The 20857-nt window shown below is 49.1% G+C and overlaps 1 protein-coding gene across 1 annotated transcript; it reads right to left on the bottom strand.

Moving 5' to 3' along the window:
* Positions 1-6234: 6234 nt before the first annotated feature.
* Positions 6235-11135, bottom strand: LOC138350040 (uncharacterized). The gene is made up of 2 exons (XM_069300321.1): positions 11108-11135; positions 6235-7931 (listed from the first exon to the last, which is right to left on the bottom strand). The coding sequence occupies exons 1-2, from the start codon at positions 11133-11135 to the stop codon at positions 6235-6237; spliced, it is 1725 nt and encodes a 574-aa protein (XP_069156422.1).
* Between the last annotated feature and the right edge of the window lie 9722 nt (positions 11136-20857).

Below are 20857 nucleotides of genomic sequence, written 5' to 3'. Positions count from 1 at the left end.
AGGTTGGGTTACCGTTACCTGTGGCAGGTGGCTGCAGGTGACGGGTCTCCCAATCCTGAGCACTCCAGTTGCAAACTCTGTGAGCAGGAACTACGGCATGATCTCCCGCACTACATTACTGAATGCCCAGTTATTAGACCTTTCAGACCAGTTGGCATGAGGTACCTGGAGCTTTGCAATTACTTTATTCACTCTCGTATTCTTGAAGATATCCTCACAGTATACCCAAAATTTGCCAGTGCAGGCTATTAAACATATGGCTCTGTATGACTAACCATCCTGCGAGATGGGGACTTGTATTACCACTGCTACCTTATTCAATCTTGTGTTGTTGATACCCTCAAAATGCATCCGGAGTCTGCCAGTGTAGACCGCTTATCACATGCCTCTGTATGACTAACCATCCTGTGTGATGGGGATTTTTTAGCATCACCTAGTTAGCTTTTTTGACACACTGTACTCCACTTCATATAGTCTAGGGTAGCTGCACTAATGCAGATGTACCTCATATCTTAATAAAAAAAAAAAAAAAAGTCAGGCAACATCACCGTGACAATGTAACTGAGGAAAGGAGGATAGAAGCACAAACTAGTGAATCTATACGATGGTACAACATGGTTGCAGCTGGCAATCCCAATCGTTATGGCCGAAGAGGAGGAGGACGAGGGAGGGAATCAGTAATAGCAAGAATCCGTCTTGGATACAAATATCCTTGGAGGTATGGAATGGAAACAACAGTTGATCAGCAGAGTTGCAGAATCTGTGGTGAGAGTGACGGACACCGCCTTGACCACTATCTACGTGAATGTGAACACCTGAGAGATATCAGAAATATGTGTAGAATAATAAACCCCACATTGTTTGAGTTAGGAAAACACTATTTGTCAAATATTGATACTGTTCTTAAAAGATTTCCCCATTTTGCACCCGCAAGATAACGTAAGCTTTCAAGGGTTGATAGATGTTAATCTTCTTGTTTGAGGAGCTGTTCACTTGAGACAGTTAAGCAAGTCCCAGCTGTGTCTGGGTACAAGTGACAGGATGAACAACCCAGCGGGTTTTCTTCCTATTGGGGAGTGTTGTACATGCTGCTATGGCGGTGTGTCCACTCACAAGATGAGTGGCGCTGCCCAATAAACTCGCCCCTCGGGGCAAAATTTAAAAAAGAACACTGAACGCGTGATCCTGTGCTCGATCCCGGGCGCCGGCGAGAAACAATGGGCAGAGTTTCTTTTACCCTGATGCCCCTGTTACATAGCAGTAAATAGGTACCTGGGAGTTAGTCAGCTGTCACGGGCTGCTTCCTGGGAGGGAAGGCCTGGCCGAGGACCGGGCCGCGGGGACACTAAAGCTCCGAAATCATCTCAAGATAACCTCGCACATATACAGCGTTTCAGCAAGGCGAACATTATAACTCAAAATCAAATGTTTTATTCACATTAAAAACATCTTCCTTATTAAGACTACTCAATAGCTCGGTCAATAGCTTCGGCCTCACACACGTGGGGTCCACGGTTCGAGTCTCCTAGAGCCCAGGTGAATGGAATGGAGTTTTATTCACAAATATTTGTATATAAATAGTTGAGTTTACATAAATTTTCATTATTTATCTAAGAGAGTCACAATAAGAGCACAACATGTAATATATATAATTATATACTGTAAACTCAAACATTCAGGTTTAAAAACTTTATTTATAAGATGTCAAATTTTGATTCAGAAACTGTTCATAACAACTTATACAAGTCATTACAATTATGGCTGAACTAAACATATATACAGTAATCTAAGTCAAAGTTACAGTTTTGGCATAAAGTTTTTTTTTCTTTATTTAATAAAATACAATATAAATCATATATACATAAGTTTTACAAGGCAATACTACATTACATATACAGTAGTATAATTCTCAGTAAACAAGTGTTTCATTATCACAGAACATGAACTTTAAACCCCTAAATGTTATTTTTATTTTTTTTAAATGATTTACAATATTGGAGATTATATTTACATTAATTTACAGGGGAAATTATTACATTTATATACATTTTATATAATTCTCAGTAAACCTATTTTCCACATCATCAACTGAAAAGTGATATATAGTGAACAAATAGTCAGACTGTACTACTCCCCATGTTATAACTTGCTCTTCACCTGCACCTCTCCACCCCTTCACCCTCGGACACCAGGGAGGAGAGCGGTGAGTGAGGCAGCGTGTGCAGGCTGTGAGTGGAATGGAGGAGGGAAGGGTGTATGAGTAATGAAGGAATGTGTAAATGAGTGTGTGTGTTTTTTAGGCGGGAATGAGTTAACAGGTTAGGGAGGTATGGATGACGAAGAGTGAGAGAGAGCAGGGTGAGGGAGGAAGGGGTGAGAGAGAGCAGGGTGAGGGAGGAAGGGGTGAGAGAGAGCAGGGTGAGGGAGCAGGGTGAAGGAGGAAGGGGTGAGAGAGAGCAGGGTGAGGGAGGAAGGGGTGAGAGAGAGCAGGGTGAGGGAGGAAGGGGTGAGAGAGAGCACGGTGAGGGAGGAAGGGGTGAGAGAGAGCAGGGTGAGGGAGCAGGGTGAAGGAGGAAGGGGTGAGAGAGAGCAGGGTGAGGGAGGAAGGGGTGAGAAAAAGCAGATTGGGAGAGAGCAGGGTGGGAGAGAGAGCAGGGTGGGAGAGAGCAGGGTGAGAGAGATAGCAGGGTGAGAGAGAGAGCAGGGTGGGAGGGAGCAGGGTGAGAAAGAGCAGGGTGAGAGAGAGCAGGGTGGGAGAGAGCAGGGTGAGAGAGAGAGCAGGGTGGGAGAGAGCAGGGTGAGAGAGAGAGCAGGGTGGGAGGGAGCAGGGTGGGAGGGGGCAGGGTGAGGGAGAGCAGGGTGGGAGGGGGCAGGGTGAGGGAGAGCAGGGTGAGAGAGAGAGCAGGGTGGGAGAGAGCAGGGTGAGAGAGAGAGCAGGGTGGGAGGGAGCAGGGTGGGAGGGGGCAGGGTGAGAGAGAGAGCAGGGTGAGAGAGAGAGCAGGGTGGGAGGGAGCAGGGTGGGAGGGGGCAGGGTGATAGAGAGAGCAGGGTGGGAGAGAGCAGGGTGAGAGAGAGAGCAGGGTGGGAGGGAGCAGGGTGGGAGGGGGCAGGGTGATAGAGAGAGCAGGGTGGGAGAGAGCAGGGTGAGAGAGAGAGCAGGGTGGGAGGGAGCAGGGTGGGAGGGGGCAGGGTGATAGAGAGAGCAGGGTGGGAGAGAGCAGGGTGAGAGAGAGAGCAGGGTGAGAGGGAGCAGGGTGGGAGGGGGCTGGGTGAGGGAGAGCAGGGTGAGAGATAGCAGGCTGGGAGAGAGCAGGGTGAGAGAGAGCAGAGTGGGAGGGAGCAGGGTGGGAGGGGGCAGGGTGAGGGAGAGCAGGGTGAGAGAGAGAGCAGGGTGGGAGAGAGAGCAGGGTGGGAGGGAGCAGGGTGGGAGGGAGCAGGGTGGGAGGGGGCAGGGTGGGAGAGAGCAGGGTGGGAGAGAGCAGGGTGGGAGGGAGCAGGGTGGGAGGGGACAGGGTGAGAGAGAGAGCAGGGTGGGAGAGAGCAGGGTGAGAGAGAGAGCAGGGTGGGAGGGAGCAGGGTGGGAGGGAGCAGGGTGGGAGGGAGCAGGGTGGGAGGGGGCAGGGTGGGAGAGAGCAGGGTGGGAGAGAGCAGGGTGAGAGAGAGTGCAGGGTGGGAGGGAGCAGGGTGGGAGGGGGCAGGGTGGGAGGGGGCAGGGTGAGAGAGAGAGCAGGGTGGGAGAGAGCAGGGTGGGAGAGCAAGTGAAGGGGTGGCGAGGGAGAGTGGAAGTAACAGTAGAATGGTGAGTTGATCGCCACTGACGTGCGGGTATGAGATAATGATGAGCGTGTGGTGGTGATGGTGATGAGCGTATGATAGTGATGGGGATGAGCGTGTGGTGGTGATGGTGATGAGCGTATGATAGTGATGGGGATGAGCGTGTGGTGGTGATGGTGATGAGCGTATGATAGTGATGGGGATGAGCGTGTGGTGGTGATGGTGATGAGCGTATGATAGTGATGGGGATGAGCGTGTGGTGGTGATGGTGATGAGCGTATGATAGTGATGGGGATGAGCGTGTGGTGGTGATGGTGATGAGCGTATGATAGTGATGGGGATGAGCGTGTGGTGGTGATGGTGATGAGCGTATGATAGTGATGGGGATGAGCGTGTGGTGGTGATGGTGATGAGCGTATGGTAGTGATGGGGATGAGCGTGTGGTGGTGATGGTGATGAGCGTATGGTAGTGATGGGGATGAGCGTGTGGTGGTGATGGTGATGAGCGTATGGTAGTGATGGGGATGAGCGTGTGGTGGTGATGGTGATGAGCGTATGGTAGTGATGGGGATGAGCGTGTGGTGGTGATGGTGATGAGCGTATGGTAGTGATGGGGATGAGCGTGTGGTGGTGATGGTGATGAGCGTGTGGTGGTGACAGGTGATGAGCGTGTGGTAGTGATGGTGACGAGCGTGTGGTGGTGATGAGCGTATGGTAGTGATGGTGATGAGCGTGTGGTGGTGATGAGCGTGTGGTGGTGATGAGCGTGTGGTGGTGGTGGTGATGAACGTATGGTAGTGATAGTGATGAGCGTGTGGTGGTGGTGGTGATGAGCGTGTGGTAGTGGTGGTGATGAGCGTATGGTAGTGATGGTGATGAGCGTGTGGTGGTGATGGTGATGAGCGTGTGGTGGTGGTGGTGATGAGCGTATGGTAGTGATGGTGATGAGCGTGTGGTGGTGGTGGTGATGAGCGTATGGTGGTGATGGTGATGAGCGTGTGGTGGTGGTGGTGATGAGCGTGTGGTGATGGTGATGAGCGTGTGGTGGTGATGGTGATGAGCGTGTGGTGGTGATGGTGATGAGCGTGTGGTGGTGGTGGTGATGAGCGTGTGGTGGTGATGGTGATGAGCGTGTGGTGGTGATTTTGATGAGCGTGTGGTGGTGATGGTGATGAGCGTGTGGTGGTGATGGTGATGAGCGTGTGGTGGTGATGGTGATGAGCGTGTGGTGGTGATGGTGATGAGCGTGTGGTGGTGATGGTGATGAGCGTGTGGTGGTGATGGTGATGAGCGTGTGGTGGTGGTGGTGATGAGCGTGTGGTGGTGATGGTGATGAGCGTGTGGTGGTGATGGTGATGAGCGTGTGGTGGTGATGGTGATGAGCGTGTGGTAGTGATGGTGATGAGCGTGTGGTGGTGGTGGTGATGAGCGTTTGGTGGTGGTGGTGATGAGCGTGTGGTAGTGATGGTGATGAGCGTGTGGTGGTGGTGGTGATGAGCGTATGGTGGTGATGGTGATGAGCGTGTGGTGGTGGTGGTGATGAGCGTGTGGTAGTGATGGTGATGAGCGTGTGGTGGTGGTGGTGATGAGCGTGTGGTGGTGATGGTGATGAGCGTGTGGTGGTGATGAGAGTGTGGTAGTGATGGTGATGAGCGTGTGGTAGTGATGGTGATGAGCGTGTGGTGGTGATGGTGATGAGCGTGTGGTGGTGATGGTGATGAGCGTGTGCTGGTGTATGTATAGAGCTTCATGTATATGTGGCCGCACTATACTAGGCATACAGGGTGTATAACGAGTACGTTGTTGGTGTGGTGCTGTACACTTACAGCTGTAATGATCGGGTGTGGCTTAAGCTTAAGCGCTTCAGCTCCTACACAACACTCCAGACCCAAACCAGCACAACCCGCCGTGGCGTCAAAGTTTTTACAATGCACATGCAGGAGCTGCAGTGTACGAAACACCAGTCACTGTAACTATGGGGATGATGATCATGTGCACGCTCAGGCCTCCTGACTTGCCTCTCCTGCCACCCACTTTCTCTCCCAATAAAGTGCACTCCTCCTCCTCCTCTCTACCTATTCTACTCCTGTTCCCACTCCCTCGCTCGCCCATTGTGGTATTCTTTACTATATTTAGTCGTAGTCTTTCCCGCACACTCTCCACCTGCAGATTACTTACTGTAATAGCTGACTGAATCTCTTGCTGCTTCTTTTATGTCATACACGTTTTTTTTTTAACGGCGTGGGCCGTTGTTCTCAACACTTTTCCTTTTATACTTATGGCAATTCACTGCCAGAGTATTGAATTGCTTAATTATATTCCTGTTTCTCATCTGAATATCCTGCTTTACTAGTCTTTGTCTATTATGCCAATTGCTCTAGGAATCTTATATATCGTGATCATGTTCTCTTTGTCTTTTTTTCTTCAAATGTTATGAACTCCAGCTCCATCAACTTTTCTTTACAGTCCAGCTTTCTGAGCCCATAAGCTAGCTATGTAGTGTAGCTCTGTCAGCCCATGACACTTGTAGTCTAGCTCTGTCAGCCCATGACACTTGTAGTCTAGCTCTGTCAGCCCATGACACTTGTAGTCTAGCTCTGTCAGCCCATGACACTTGTAGTCTAGCTCTGTCAGCCCATGACACTTGTAGTCTAGCTCTGTCAGCCCATGACACTTGTAGTCTAGCTCTGTCAGCCCATGACACTTGTAGTCTAGCTCTGTCAGCCCATGACACTTGTAGTCTAGCTCTATCAGCCCATGACACTTGTAGTCTAGCTCTATCAGTCCATGACACTTGTAGTCTAGCTCTGTCAGCCCATGACACTTGTAGTCTAGCTCTGTCAGCCCATGACACTTGTAGTCTAGCTCTGTCAGCCCATGACACTTGTAGTCTAGCTCTGTCAGCCCATGACACTTGTAGTCTAGCTCTGTCAGCCCATGACACTTGTAGTCTAGCTCTGTCAGCCCATGACACTTGTAGTCTAGCTCTGTCAGCCCATGACACTTGTAGTCTAGCTCTATCAGTCCATGACACTTGTAGTCTAGCTCTGTCAGCCCATGACACTTGTAGTCTAGCTCTGTCAGCCCATGACACTTGTAGTCTAGCTCTGTCAGCCCATGACACTTGTAGTCTAGCTCTATCAGTCCATGACACTTGTAGTCTAGCTCTGTCAGCCCATGACACTTGTAGTCTAGCTCTGTCAGCCCATGACACTTGTAGTCTAGCTCTGTCAGCCCATGACACTTGTAGTCTAGCTCTGTCAGCCCATGACACTTGTAGTCTAGCTCTGTCAGCCCATGACACTTGTAATCTAGCTCTGTCAGCCCATGACACTTGTAGTCTAGCTCTATCAGTCCATGACACTTGTAGTCTAGCTCTGTCAGCCCATGACACTTGTAGTCTAGCTCTGTCAGCCCATGACACTTGTAGTCTAGCTCTGTCAGCCCATGACACTTGTAGTCTAGCTCTGTCAGCCCATGACACTTGTAGTCTAGCTCTGTCAGCCCATGACACTTGTAGTCTAGCTCTATCAGTCCATGACACTTGTAGTCTAGCTCTGTCAGCCCATGACACTTGTAGTCTAGCTCTGTCAGCCCATGACACTTGTAGTCTAGCTCTGTCAGCCCATGACACTTGTAGTCTAGCTCTGTCAGCCCATGACACTTGTAGTCTAGCTCTGTCAGCCCATGACACTTGTAGTCTAGCTCTATCAGTCCATGACACTTGTAGTCTAGCTCTGTCAGCCCATGACACTTGTAGTCTAGCTCTGTCAGCCCATGACACTTGTAGTCTAGCTCTATCAGTCCATGACGCTTGTAGTCTAGCTCTATCAGTCCATGACACTTGTAGTCTAGCTCTATCAGCCCATGACACTTGTAGTCTAGCTCTATCAGTCCATGACACTTGTAGTCTAGCTCTATCAGCCCATGACACTTGTAGTCTAGCTCTATCAGCCCATGACACTTGTAGTGTAGCTCTATCAGTCCATGACACTTGTAGTCTAGCTCTATCAGCCCATGACACTTGTAGTCTAGCTCTATCAGCCCATGACACTTGTAGTCTAGCTCTATCAGTCCATGACACTTGTAGTCTAGCTCTATCAGCCCATGACACTTGTAGTCTAGCTCTATCAGTCCATGACGCTTGTAGTCTAGCTCTATCAGTCCATGACACTTGTAGTCTAGCTCTATCAGCCCATGAGCTAGTATGTAGTGTAGCTCTATCAGCCCATGAGCTAGTATGTAGTGTAGCTCTATCAGCCCATGAGCTAGTATGTAGTGTTGCTCTATCAGTCCATGAGCTAGTATGTAGTGTAGCTCTATCAGCCCATGAGCTAGTATGTAGTGTAGCTCTATCAGCCCATGAGCTAGTATGTAGTGTAGCTCTATCAGCCCATGAGCTAGTATGTAGTGTAGCTCTATTAGCCCATGAGCTAGTATGTAGTGTAGCTCTATCAGCCCATGAGCTAGTATGTAGTGTAGCTCTATCAGCCCATGAGCTAGTATGTAGTGTAGCTCTATCAGCCCATGAGCTAGTATGTAGTGTAGCTCTATCAGCCCATGAGCTAGTATGTAGTGTAGCTCTATCAGTCCATGAGCTAGTATGTAGTGTAGCTCTATCAGCCCATGAGCTAGTATGTAGTGTAGCTCTATCAGCCCATGAGCTAGTATGTAGTGTAGCTCTATCAGCCCATGAGCTAGTATGTAGTGTAGCTCTATTAGCCCATGAGCTAGTATGTAGTGTAGCTCTATCAGCCCATGAGCTAGTATGTAGTGTAGCTCTATCAGTCCATGACACTTGTAGTGTAGCTCTATCAGCCCATGAGCTAGTATGTAGTGTAGCTCTATCAGTCCATGACACTTGTAGTGTAGCTCTATCAGCCCATGAGCTAGTATGTAGTGTAGCTCTATCAGTCCATGACACTTGTAGTGTAGCTCTATCAGCCCATGAGCTTGTATGTAGTGTAGCTCTATCAGTCCATGACACTTGTAGTGTAGCTCTCACTGATCATTGACTACCCGCTCACTGAAGCAGCTTGTAGTGTGTGGCTCACTCGTGTGCTCACTCCCCATGTGTAACCATCCTGTTTACCCTTGCTAGTTGGTCAGTATACCAATGTATGTCATAATTATATCCCCTCGGTCTTTTTTCAGTGTTGTAAGGCTTATATATCAGCCTTTCGTTGTGGTTTGGCACATTTATTTATATTAATAACCCGATGGTAAACTTGTAGACGATTTCAGAGTTTGTTTCTGTTCATTCAAGTGTAGACTCATAAGGCTATTTTAATTTCATCCAGCCTTGAATACGCTGCTAATGTTATATATTTATTTGCTCCTTTATCTTGAGGTTATCTTGAGATGTTTTCGGGGCTTAGCGTCCCGGCGGCCCGGTCCTCGACCAGGCCTCCTTGTTGATACACATTCCCCAGGAAGCTGCCCGTAGCAGCTGTCTAACTCCCAGGTACCTATTTACTGCTACATGAACAGGTGAATCAGGGTAAAAGAAACTCTGCCCACTTGTTTCCGCCTCAGCTGGGGTTTGAACCCAGAACCTTAGGAATCATAGGCATGGTATTTTTTAAGATTACCATCAGAGTGCCGGCGGGATGATGGGGAATTAGCCTCGGCTACGATCATCTTTTGTCCGGTTGTGATGGTCGAGTGGTTAAGGGGTCCTGTACACCAGTTGCAGAGTGCTCCTGGCAGTATGGGTTCGAGTCACTTCTGGGGTGTGAGTTTTCAGTTGCATATATGCCTGGGGACCATTCAGGCTTGTTCGTGTATATATATATATATATATATATATATATATATATATATATATATATATATATATATATATATATATTGTAAATACAATATATAAATACAAATACAAATACAAGTGAATTTGCAACAGGGTGGAAGCAGACCAATACGGACTGCATGGGTTGCATTGCGGAAGCACAAAGGGCTGGCATGCAAGACACAGCGAGGTCAATGACATCATCAAGAGAAGCCTCATCTCAGCTGGGTGCCCAGCGGAGAGAGAACCTCGCTTCCTAGGGGTCCAAAACCCGGATTTCCCCGCACTTCGCCCTGATGGCATCACCATATACTCATGGAAGGAGGGTAGACAGTTGGTGTGGGACTACACATGTGTATCCACCCTGGCTGACACCTATGTACACTTCGGAGCTGATCAAGCAGGTGGGGCGGCCAACCACAGGGAAACAGCAAAATCACTCAAGTACAGGCGACTGGAAGGTCAATACCTCTTTATTCCCATAGCGTCTGAGACGCATGGCCCATGGGGCAAGAGTGCCTTGGGATTTCTCAAGGAATTGGGTTCCAAGCTCATTGACGTCACCAGAGACCCAAGGGCTTCCAGTTTTTTGTTTCAGCGTCTCAGTGTGGCGATCCAGAGGGGAAATGCTTGCTGCGTCCTCGGTTCCTGTCCAGAAGCGGAGGAGCTTCAAGAGATCCATAACCTTTAGGCATTTGTCTTGTATGTTTTGTAACCTTTAAATACACAATAAAGGAAAAAAAAAAAAGGGGAAGGGGGTGGTAGGAGAAAAGCACACAGAAACTGTATTGGAGGGGACCTACATTCCCTCCAATGCGTTATGTGTGGTTTCCTCCGAGGCTATGGGTCCCCCTTCTTCCAGCCAGAGGTGGTACTCCCTTCCCTATATATATATATATATATATATATATATATATATATATATATATATATATATATATATATATATATATCTTTGTGGAGTTGTACAATTCAGCAACTGCTCGGCATTTTATGTGAAGCCAAAGAGCTGTGCATCAGACTGAGCCATCATTGCTGTGGGTCACTGAAGTTGAAGATGATGTGATCGGTATTCGTATTGCGTGGATGTAAGTTGTCCAGTTTACAGGTAAAAAATATGAAACGTACTAACAATGTTTGAGTAAAAAATTATGTGTATTTCTGATAGATCAGCATCAGCTGACGACATAAATGAGGTCCCGAGAATGTTGTTTTGATAGTTGTTCTAGGTCATAAACATTTACCTTAATATTTAACGACGAAACTCCCAACAGTTGGTGCCAAAGGGTCAACAAAGGCCCCAAGACGCAAAACATTACAAATGTGACACATCGTTACGACTGAGCCGCTGGAAATTTAACCGCCACACATAAACATCAACATGAATGTGAGATATTTTCATTTAAATTGTCGTCTGAAGCCACACCTTTGTGCCGAGCACATTGTCTGAAGCCTTAAGGTTCGCAGCTTAACATATGTCATAAACAGTGACACAGATATTGCACAAAAAACGACATCTTTTTCCTTTTGCGGATTCTTGCTCACCTTCCAGAGCGCTTGTTGTGGTCTCCATGGCAACACTCCCATAACTATAACAGTATGCTTCCCAAAATTATATACTTTTCTTCGTTGGTATGAATCATTATTTCCTCCAAAATACTATTGAAATTCGTGTAACTAGTTAAGATATATTTCATCAATTTATAACATAGCACCGAAAACATATTCTGCACTAGTTGACTACAACTACCAAAATCAATTAAATATATATGATTAGAATGGGTCTGAGAGTGAAGGCCAGAGTTTGCTCACCGATTCCTGTGGGGTATGTGCCCAACATGGTCGGATTGGTGTTAGCGTAAGTGAAACAAGTACCATTTGACACTGTGCCAATTTGAACCCCACGACGACTCTTGGAATATCGTCATAATAATATAATCGATACATGTCCGCAAAGTATTATTTTGCCTGTAATTGGAAAAAAATATATGCAAGCAGGTATTGTTTTGGCATCCTGGTGGCTACCCTGGCAATACCCAGCTACCCTGGCAATACCCGGCTACCCTGGCAATACCCGGCTACTCTGGCAATACCCGGCTACCCTGGCAATACTCGGCTACTCTGGCAATACCCGGCTACCCTGGCAATACCCAGCTACCCTGGCAATACCCGGCTACCCTGGCAATACCCGGCTACCCTGGCAATACCCAGCTACCCTGGCAATACCCGGCTACCCTGGCAATACCCGGCTACCCTGGCAATACCCGGCTACCCTGGCAATACCCAGCTACCCTGGCAATACCCGGCTACCCTGGCAATACCCGGCTACCATGGCAATACCCGGCTACCCTGGCAATACCCAGCTACCCTGGCAATACCCGGCTACCCTGGCAATACCCGGCTACCCTGGCAATACCCAGCTACCCTGGCAATACCCGGCTACCCTGGCAATACCCGGCTACCATGGCAATACCCGGCTACCCTGGCAATACCCAGCTACCCTGGCAATACCCGGCTACCCTGGCAATACCCGGCTACCATGGCAATACCCGGCTACCCTGGCAATACCCAGCTACCCTGGCAATACCCGGCTTACTATATGTTCTCAGGGGACAAATGTATTAAATATGCCAGTTTGAGACGTATAATAAACGCAAAATTATATATAGCTTCGAAAATTATATTTTCACTATACGTTTATACACGGGATGGGTATGGGGTGCATAATAAAGATATGAAATGAAAATGTTTATAGAGAATAGACCAGCTCCAAACATTGTGTTGAGGGTGTTCAAAGTGCAGCGTTGTGTATTACTCACGGACAACTAAGAGGGTACAGACTGAGAGACATCTAGCAGCGAGAATAAGAAGGAAAACAAAGAAATGAAGAAGGCATATTGGCCCACACGAGGCAGCTCCTATTTAAATCCTCCCAAGCTCATTCATATATGTGTCTGACCTTGGCCTGATGGTGTTGCGCATTAGGTACACAAGGGGCGACCATACCTGCCAGGAGACAGTTATCACAAGTTACACACACAGTAATCACACCAACGTGACTGCATCAAAGAGAAAATCCGTAGTAGCCGTGATGAGGATTCGAACCAGTGCGGTGGGTGTTCCCAGGCACATCTCCAGACAACTAGGCCACGACATGGTAAAAGGATTGCAACCCGGAGTACTACTGCATCCTCCAGGATTGTTGTCGCAAGTTGCCTGGACGACGTTGTCAGGTTATCATCTGGGAAAGGGACGAGTAAGGGAAGAAAAGTCAATTGTGTGCAGTCATGATAAATTTCTCACAATTTTTATGTTCGACATTTTGATCTTCACATATTCAGAAGAGAACTATTATTTGATGAATGATGATGTGTGTGTTACAGCATGTTTGCTGGTGCTGTAGCGCCTCTTACTAACGGAGCCAGTTAGGCACTACACTAATTTCTCCCGGATAATTCTGCCTAGATGTTTCCGGCACAATTATTGTGTTGTGTTAATTTGCTGTTTTTTGTTTTAAGTAGAATTTACAATATTGGTAAATACAAATGATGAGATGGCGGTGAAGACTCCACTATCTAGTAGTTAGGTCATTACACAAGTTAAATTTTTACGTTTAATAAATTCTTCAAGTTCAATACAGGAAGGTCACGGGTTCTATTTCCCCGCCTTGGAGCAGAGACGATTGGGCATTTTTCCTTTCAATCGATGCCTGTGTTCACTTAGTGGCAAATAGTTATCCAGGAGTTAGTTAACTGTTGTAGGTTGCATCCTGGGGGAAGGCCGTAGCGAGCCTGGGGGATCCCAGATAAGCCTTATCAGCCTTCCTGACATTGGGATCTATATATATATATCTGGAGTGCCTGTCCGTAAAGGCTCCGATCATACACAACTCTCGGTGAAAATGAATGAAGTGATACCAACTATAACCCAAAATAGAAGGGTATATTTTGACACGTGATGTGTCCACCAGATTTGGTGCCTGAGGAGGAGTGCTCCTGCCGGGTGATGCTAGTAACTGGTTACCTGGCACACACGATCTGGCATCCTGTCATCACTCTAACACACCGCTCACATCACATCACAGTCTGCTTGACCTGGCACCGTCTACTGAACAACCCTCTGGTTTGCCTCCAGTATATTGTAAGTCCTGGGAGAAAGGAGGCGAGTCTCGTTCCTCTGATGGCGAGTGTTTTCACGCTGTACTTAATTACTACTCTAATTTCTGTTGGAATTATCTTCAGTCTCTACCATATCCATCATCCTTCTACTGAATACTTTTGTGTAGTAACTTGGGACCTGACCTTTAGCCATTTCCCATGTTTAAATCCTGATATGTCTTATAATTTCTTGCTAGCAGGATTGCATGAAATGCCATCCTGCCTTCTGCCAGCAGGATTGCAGGAGTGGCCTGACGGCTGAGTGGACAGCGCTCTGGATTCGTAGTCTTAAGGTTTTGGGTTCTATCCCAGCGGAAGCAGAAACAAATGAACAGTTTCTATCACCTTGATGCTCCCTGTTCATCTAACAATAAATAGGTACCTGGGAGTTAGACAGCTGCAACGGGCTGCTTCCTGGGGATGTGTAACAAAATTGGAAGCCTGGTCGAGGCCCGGGCCGCGGGGACGCTAAGCCCCGAAATCATCTCAGGATAACCAGCAACAACAGATATATATATTCTCCATCTGGACTATCAAGAAGACGTCGACACAGCAATATTCTAAACGAATGAGAATCAGTGCAGAGAAAAGCGCTGTCATTGTTGTGGCATAACTTGTTGTGCAAGTTCCCACCACATCATTTCCCTGCCTCGGGGCCGCACTTTGTGGGGTTTATAATGTTATATCACCCGCGGTGGCCACAAATGAGTTCCTCTTTTGTCCATTTTGTCGCCCATTATCATCATTCTCTCGGAGGGTTTTTATTTTTTTTTTTTTTGCTGTGTGTGTACTGTATGAGAGTGGGAACAATACCGTAGTGGTCACTGCAGGTCGTCAGAATATTGTAACAGTCACCGTTGTTAAGGCCAGACGGCCTGTGTTCTTATCACTACTGACCCTTCCAGAGATCCAACCCCATAACACTTACCTAATTCCAGGAGTGCCTATTTACTGCTAAGTGAACATTAGGTGCAAAGTAATGTGCCCAACTACTTCCTTCCCGCCATGTTTTCCCAGGAGCCGCGATTATAAGTCAAGAACGAAGACAAATGGTAATAGCGCCATTTTTCTTCGCCAATTATATTTAGCAAATTAATAAGAATAGCAAAAAACTGTGAGCTTAATGGTTTGAGAGATGTTCAGTTCCCGAACTTATTAGTCTGGTTCACTCTTACAGGAGAGAGTGCAGTGTTCAGCCCAGCCTCTGCTTTATGTGTGAAAGAGAGAGTGTGTTTCTTCGTTAAGAACGTTTCTACAAATAACAATTAATTAGTCAAAACACACAGAAATCACAACAGCGTGATGCATCAAATGGATTTGTTCAAATAATTAGTCAAATATTGTGGTGTGTTTAGACCCGAGTGTGGTGATGACACGTGGACAAAATACAGCAGTTGTTAATACGTGTTGACAGTGCATCACTTTACCTGTACGGTGACCTTTATGAGTGTTGTGTTGTTCACTTGTAAAGTGAACAACAACACACTTGTAAAGTGGTCTGTATGTCAGTAAAGCCTACACGACATGGCGAATTTCAAATCTGCAAATTTAAACCAAAATATGTGACTCCAATGATAAAATAGGAAAACTAAGACTTCCATATATAAGAAAGTTATTGTAAAAAAAGTCCAAGGCACAAAGGACCTAACTCACCCTAGAGGCCATAAAACAGGACCGGAAAGGAAAGGAAATAGAGGAAATAGTTTACGGGAAGTGAACGGGGGCCGAGGGTGGGGTGGCCGGCGGCGCCCTCCCCCGCCCTGCGGCAAGGTGGCAGCGATGGCGGAGCCCGCAAGACGCCGCGAGAGGGAGGGCTGTGTGTCCCCCCACCACCACGCCCAGGGGCCCAGGGGACTCTTCCACCAGTCTTGGAGGCCAGCCAGGGGTGACCAGGAGGGGCTGAGGGGTGAGAGTCACAGCAGCACAGCAGGAGAGAGACGCCAGGGGGTTCAGGGGGTCGTGGGCTACACTCACCACGTCTCCTCGCAATGGTATTTGGTTTTATTTTCTATTCTGTGCTTGAAAAACTACAGCATTAGTAGATGACCCTCAGGGGAGGCTGGTGGTCCCTCAGGGGAGGCTGGTGGTCCCCCAGGGGAGGTTGGTGGTCCCTCAGGGGAGGCTGGTGGTCCCTCAGGGGAGGTTGGTGGTCCCTCAGGGGAGGTTGGTGGTCCCTCAGGGGAGGCTGGTGGTCCCTCAGGGGAGGTTGGTGGTCCCTCAGGGGAGGTTGGTGGTCCCTCAGGGGAGGCTGGTGGTCCCTCAGGGGAGGTTGGTGGTCCCTCAGGGGAGGTTGGTGGTCCCTCAGGGGAGGCTGGTGGTCCCTCAGGGGAGGTTGGTGGTCCCTCAGGGGAGGTTGGTGGTTCCTCAGGGGAGGCTGGTGGTCCCTCAGGGGAGGCTGGTGGCCCCTCAGGGGACGCTGGTAGTCCCTCAGGGGAGGTTGGTGGTCCCTCAGGGGAGGTTGGTGGTCCCTCAGGGGAGGTTGGTGGTCCCTCAGGGGAGGTTGGTGGTCCCTCAGGGGAGGTTGGTGGTCCCTCAGGGGAGGTTGGTGGTCCCTCAGGGGAGGCTGGTGGTCCCTCAGGGGAGGTTGGTGGTCCCTCAGGGGAGGCTGGTGGTCCCTCAGGGGAGGCTGGTGGTCCCTCAGGGGAGGTTGGTGGTCCCTCAGGGGAGGTTGGTGGTCCCTCAGGGGAGGTTGGTGGTCCCTCAGGGGAGGTTGGTGGACAGTCAGGGGAGACTGGTGGACAGTCAGGGGAGACTGGTAGACAGTCAGGGGAGGCTGGTGGACAGTCAGGGGAGGCTGGTGGACAGTCAGGGGAGACTGGTGGACAGTCAGGGGAGACTGGTAGACAGTCAGGGGAGACTGGTGGACAGTCAGGGGAGACTGGTAGACAGTCAGGGGAGGCTGGTGGACAGTCAGGGGAGGCTGGTGGACAGTCAGGGGAGACTGGTAGACAGTCAGGGGAGACTGGTAGACAGTCAGGGGAGACTGGTAGACAATCAGGGGAGGCTGGTGGACAGTCAGGGGAGGCTGGTGGACAGTCAGGGGAGACTGGTGGACAGTCAGGGGAGGCTGGTGGACAGTCAGGGGAGACTGGTGGACAGTCAGGGGAGACTGGTGGACAGTCAGGGGAGACTGGTGGACAGTCAGGGGAGACTGGTGGACAGTCAGGGGAGACTGGTGGACAGTCAGGGGAGACTGGTGGACAGTTAGGGGAGGCTGGTGGACAGTCAGGGGAGACTGGTGGACAGTCAGGGGAGACTGGTGGACAGTCAGGGGAGACTGGTGGACAGTCAGGGGAGACTGGTGGACAGTCAGGGGAGACTGGTAGACAGTCAGGGGAGACTGGTGGACAGTCAGGGGAGACTGGTGGACAGTCAGGGGAGACTGGTGGACAGTCAGGGGAGACTGGTGGACAGTTAGGGGAGACTGGTGGACAGTTAGGGGAGACTGGTGGACAGTCAGGGGAGACTGGTGGACAGTCAGGGGAGACTGGTGGACAGTTAGGGGAGACTGGTGGACAGTCAGGGGAGACTGGTGGACAGTTAGGGGAGACTGGTGGACAGTTAGGGGAGACTGGTGGACAGTTAGGGGAGACTGGTGGACAGTCAGGGGAGACTGGTGGACAGTTAGGGGAGACTGGTGGACAGTTAGGGGAGACTGGTGGACAGTTAGGGGAGACTGGTGGACAGTCAGGGGAGACTGGTGGACAGTCAGGGGAGACTGGTGGACAGTCAGGGGAGACTGGTGGACAGTCAGGGGAGACTGGTAGACAGTCAGGGGAGACTGGTGGACAGTCAGGGGGGGGGAGAGAAGCCGAGTAATTCCAGAGGAGAGAAAGGGAACAAATTAATTGAAGCTAAAGAGGGAAGAGAGCAGGAGCTTGGGGGGCCGGCGCGGCGTCTGGGAAAGGAGGGAAGGATGGAGGGGCGGAGGGGAAGGGGAAGGAAGGGAGGGGCCACAGTCAAGAGAGAGGGGAGCTTGCTGACTGAAAAGAAGGGAAAGGACGAGTTGATTGCGAGACGGTGTGATGGAAGGGAGGAGAGAGTCATGGGAAGGGGAGCACTGTTGAGACGCAGGGAAGGGGAAAATGTTCGCTGACTAAAATATGAGGAGGCCGCCACAAGTGAATGTGTGGTAGGCCTACTGGAGAGTTGAGGAGGAGGGGCAGGAGGAGAGAGGCCCAGGCAAGGAGAGCATACACACTCATGCCTGTATAATATGAAGGCTTTAGCTTGTGAGGGGGAACCATGTTTGGGAGAGTGAAGCGACGATAAAGGAGATGAGGTAAACGTCAATTGCAAGATGAGTGTTGCAACCGGGGGTTGATGGTGCCACGGCAGCCTCGGTGAGGAGGAGAGGAAGCAGACGATGAACACCACCACAACGGAAGTTCTCACCAATTGACATTAGAAACAAACTTTCGACACACTAACATTCTTCGTAGTAACCTGGTCCACACTGCTCCTCCTGCTGCTAGTGCTGCTGGTGGCTACTCCAAAGTTGTCTTGTCCTCTCCGGTCGTACACTGTATGACAGACTTAAGGAACACAAGAGAAGTGTTAAGTCTGCTGACACAGTGTTCTCTTCTGTCTCGTTAGGGACTCTTAATCATCCTATTGATTGGTCTCCCTCTAAAATAATGTTTCCCGCCTCTACTGTACACAGACGCCGTGGTGGTGACGCGGCTCTGATACACCCAACATGAGCCTGAGTCCTGGCTGTGTTGCTGTGGACTCTTCCCTTTCACAGTACATACTCAAATGCTCCAACCTTTCTAACAAACGTGACCTGACATAAACTTATCCCCTTTTTTCTCTTTCTTTCTTTCTCTTATTCTTACGTTCCGTTTCTTCCGTCATGTTATTATTACACCCATCCCAGCCGTGCCCCTTTCTGCTTCTTACCTCTTCGCCTTGCTCTTTCCTTCTAGGAATTACCTCCTCTCCCTGCTCCTCACCTCACTCTTGCCTTACTTCTTCTCCCTCCCACCCTCCCTCGCTCCCCGCACAATGGACCTGATAATGGTCCTTGACGGACCGAAACGTCGTCGTCTCCTTTTCTGGTGTGTGGTTTGGTCAGCACACCTTCAGCCTCGGTATTGTGACTCATCGTCTACAAAGGTGGTCTCGTAAATGTGGTCCGTACTGGCAAGGTCAGGGAGGAGCGCCGGAGGAATATACCACCCTTGCAATAAGAGTTTGCATGGGGGTGAATGTGTATGTTACTCTGAGGGGTGAATGTTGTTACTCTGAGAGGTGAATGTGTATGTTACTCTGAGGGGTGAATGGGTATGTTACTCTGAGGGGTGAATGGGTATGTTACTCTGAGGGGTGAATGTGTATGTTACTCTGAGGGGTGAATGGTGTTACTCTGAGGGGTGAATGTGTATGTTACTCTGAGGGGTGAATGTGTATGTTACTCTGAGGGGTGAATGGGTATGTTACTCTGAGGGGTGAATGTGTATGTTACTCTGAGGGGTGAATGTGTATGTTACTCTGAGGGGTGAATGGGTATGTTACTCTGAGGGGTGAATGGGTATGTTACTCTGAGGGGTGAATGGTGTTACTCTGAGGGGTGAATGTGTATGTTACTCTGAGGGGTGAATGGGTAAGTTACTCTGAGGGGTGAATGGGTATGTTACTCTGAGGGGTGAATGGGTATGTTACTCTGAGGGGTGAATGGTGTTACTCTGAGGGGTGAATGTGTATGTTACTCTGAGGGGTGAATGGTGTTACTCTGAGGGGTGAATGTGTATGTTACTCTGAGGGGTGAATGGTGTTACTCTGAGGGGTGAATGGTGTTACTCTGAGGGGTGAATGTGTATGTTACTCTGAGGGGTGAATGGTGTTACTCTGAGGGGTGAATGTGTATGTTACTCTGAGGGGTGAATGGGTAAGTTACTCTGAGGGGTGAATGTGTATGTTACTCTGAGGGGTGAATGGGGTTACTCTGAGGGGTGAATGGTGTTACTCTGAGGGGTGAATGTGTATGTTACTCTGAGGGGTGAATGGGTAAGTTACTCTGAGGGGTGAATGTGTATGTTACTCTGAGGGGTGAATGGTGTTACTCTGAGGGGTGAATGGTATTACTCTGAGGGGTGAATGTGTATGTTACTCTGAGGGGTGAATGGTGTTACTCTGAGGGGTGAATGGGTAAGTTACTCTGAGGGGTGAATGGTGTTACTCTGAGGGGTGAATGGTGTTACTCTGAGGGGTGAATGGTGTTACTCTGAGGGGTGAATGTGTATGTTACTCTGAGGGGTGAATGGGTAAGTTACTCTGAGGGGTGAATGTGTATGTTACTCTGAGGGGTGAATGGTGTTACTCTGAGGAGTGAATGTGTATGTTACTCTGAGGGGTGAATGGTGTTACTCTGAGGGGTGAATGGTGTTACTCTGAGGGGTGAATGGGTAAGTTACTCTGAGGGGTGAATGGTGTTACTCTGAGGGGTGAATGGTGTTACTCTGAGGGGTGAATGGTGTTACTCTGAGGGGTGAATGTGTATGTTACTCTGAGGAGTGAATGGTGTTACTCTGAGGGGTGAATGGTGTTACTCTGAGGGGTGAATGTGTATGTTACTCTGAGGGGTGAATGGTGTTACTCTGAGGGGTGAATGTGTATGTTACTCTGAGGGGTGAATGGGTAAGTTACTCTGAGGAGTGAATGGTGTTACTCTGAGGGGTGAATGGTGTTACTCTGAGGGGTGAATGGTGTTACTCTGAGGGGTGAATGTGTATGTTTCTCTGAGGGGTGAATGGTGTTACTCTGAGGGGTGAATGGTGTTACTCTGAGGGGTGAATGGTGTTACTCTGAGGGGTGAATGGGTATGTTACTCTGAGGGGTGAATGGTGTTACTCTGAGGGGTGAATGGGTAAGTTACTCTGAGGGGTGAATGGTGTTACTCTGAGGGGTGAATGTGTATGTTACTCTGAGGGGTGAATGGTGTTACTCTGAGGGGTGAATGGTGTTACTCTGAGGGGTGAATGGGTAAGTTACTCTGAGGGGTGAATGGTGTTACTCTGAGGGGTGAATGGTGTTACTCTGAGGGGTGAATGGTGTTACTCTGAGGGGTGAATGGGTATGTGTGAAAGGAGGCAAGTTAACAAGAAGTTGGAGAAAAAAATTGTGAATAGTGAGACGA

The sequence above is a fragment of the Procambarus clarkii genome, chromosome 43 (genome assembly GCF_040958095.1).
Source record: "Procambarus clarkii isolate CNS0578487 chromosome 43, FALCON_Pclarkii_2.0, whole genome shotgun sequence".
Classification (NCBI taxonomy): Eukaryota; Metazoa; Arthropoda; class Malacostraca; order Decapoda; family Cambaridae; genus Procambarus; species Procambarus clarkii.
Note: the sequence above shows the minus strand (reverse complement) of the source record. Positions and strands in the feature narration are given on the sequence as shown.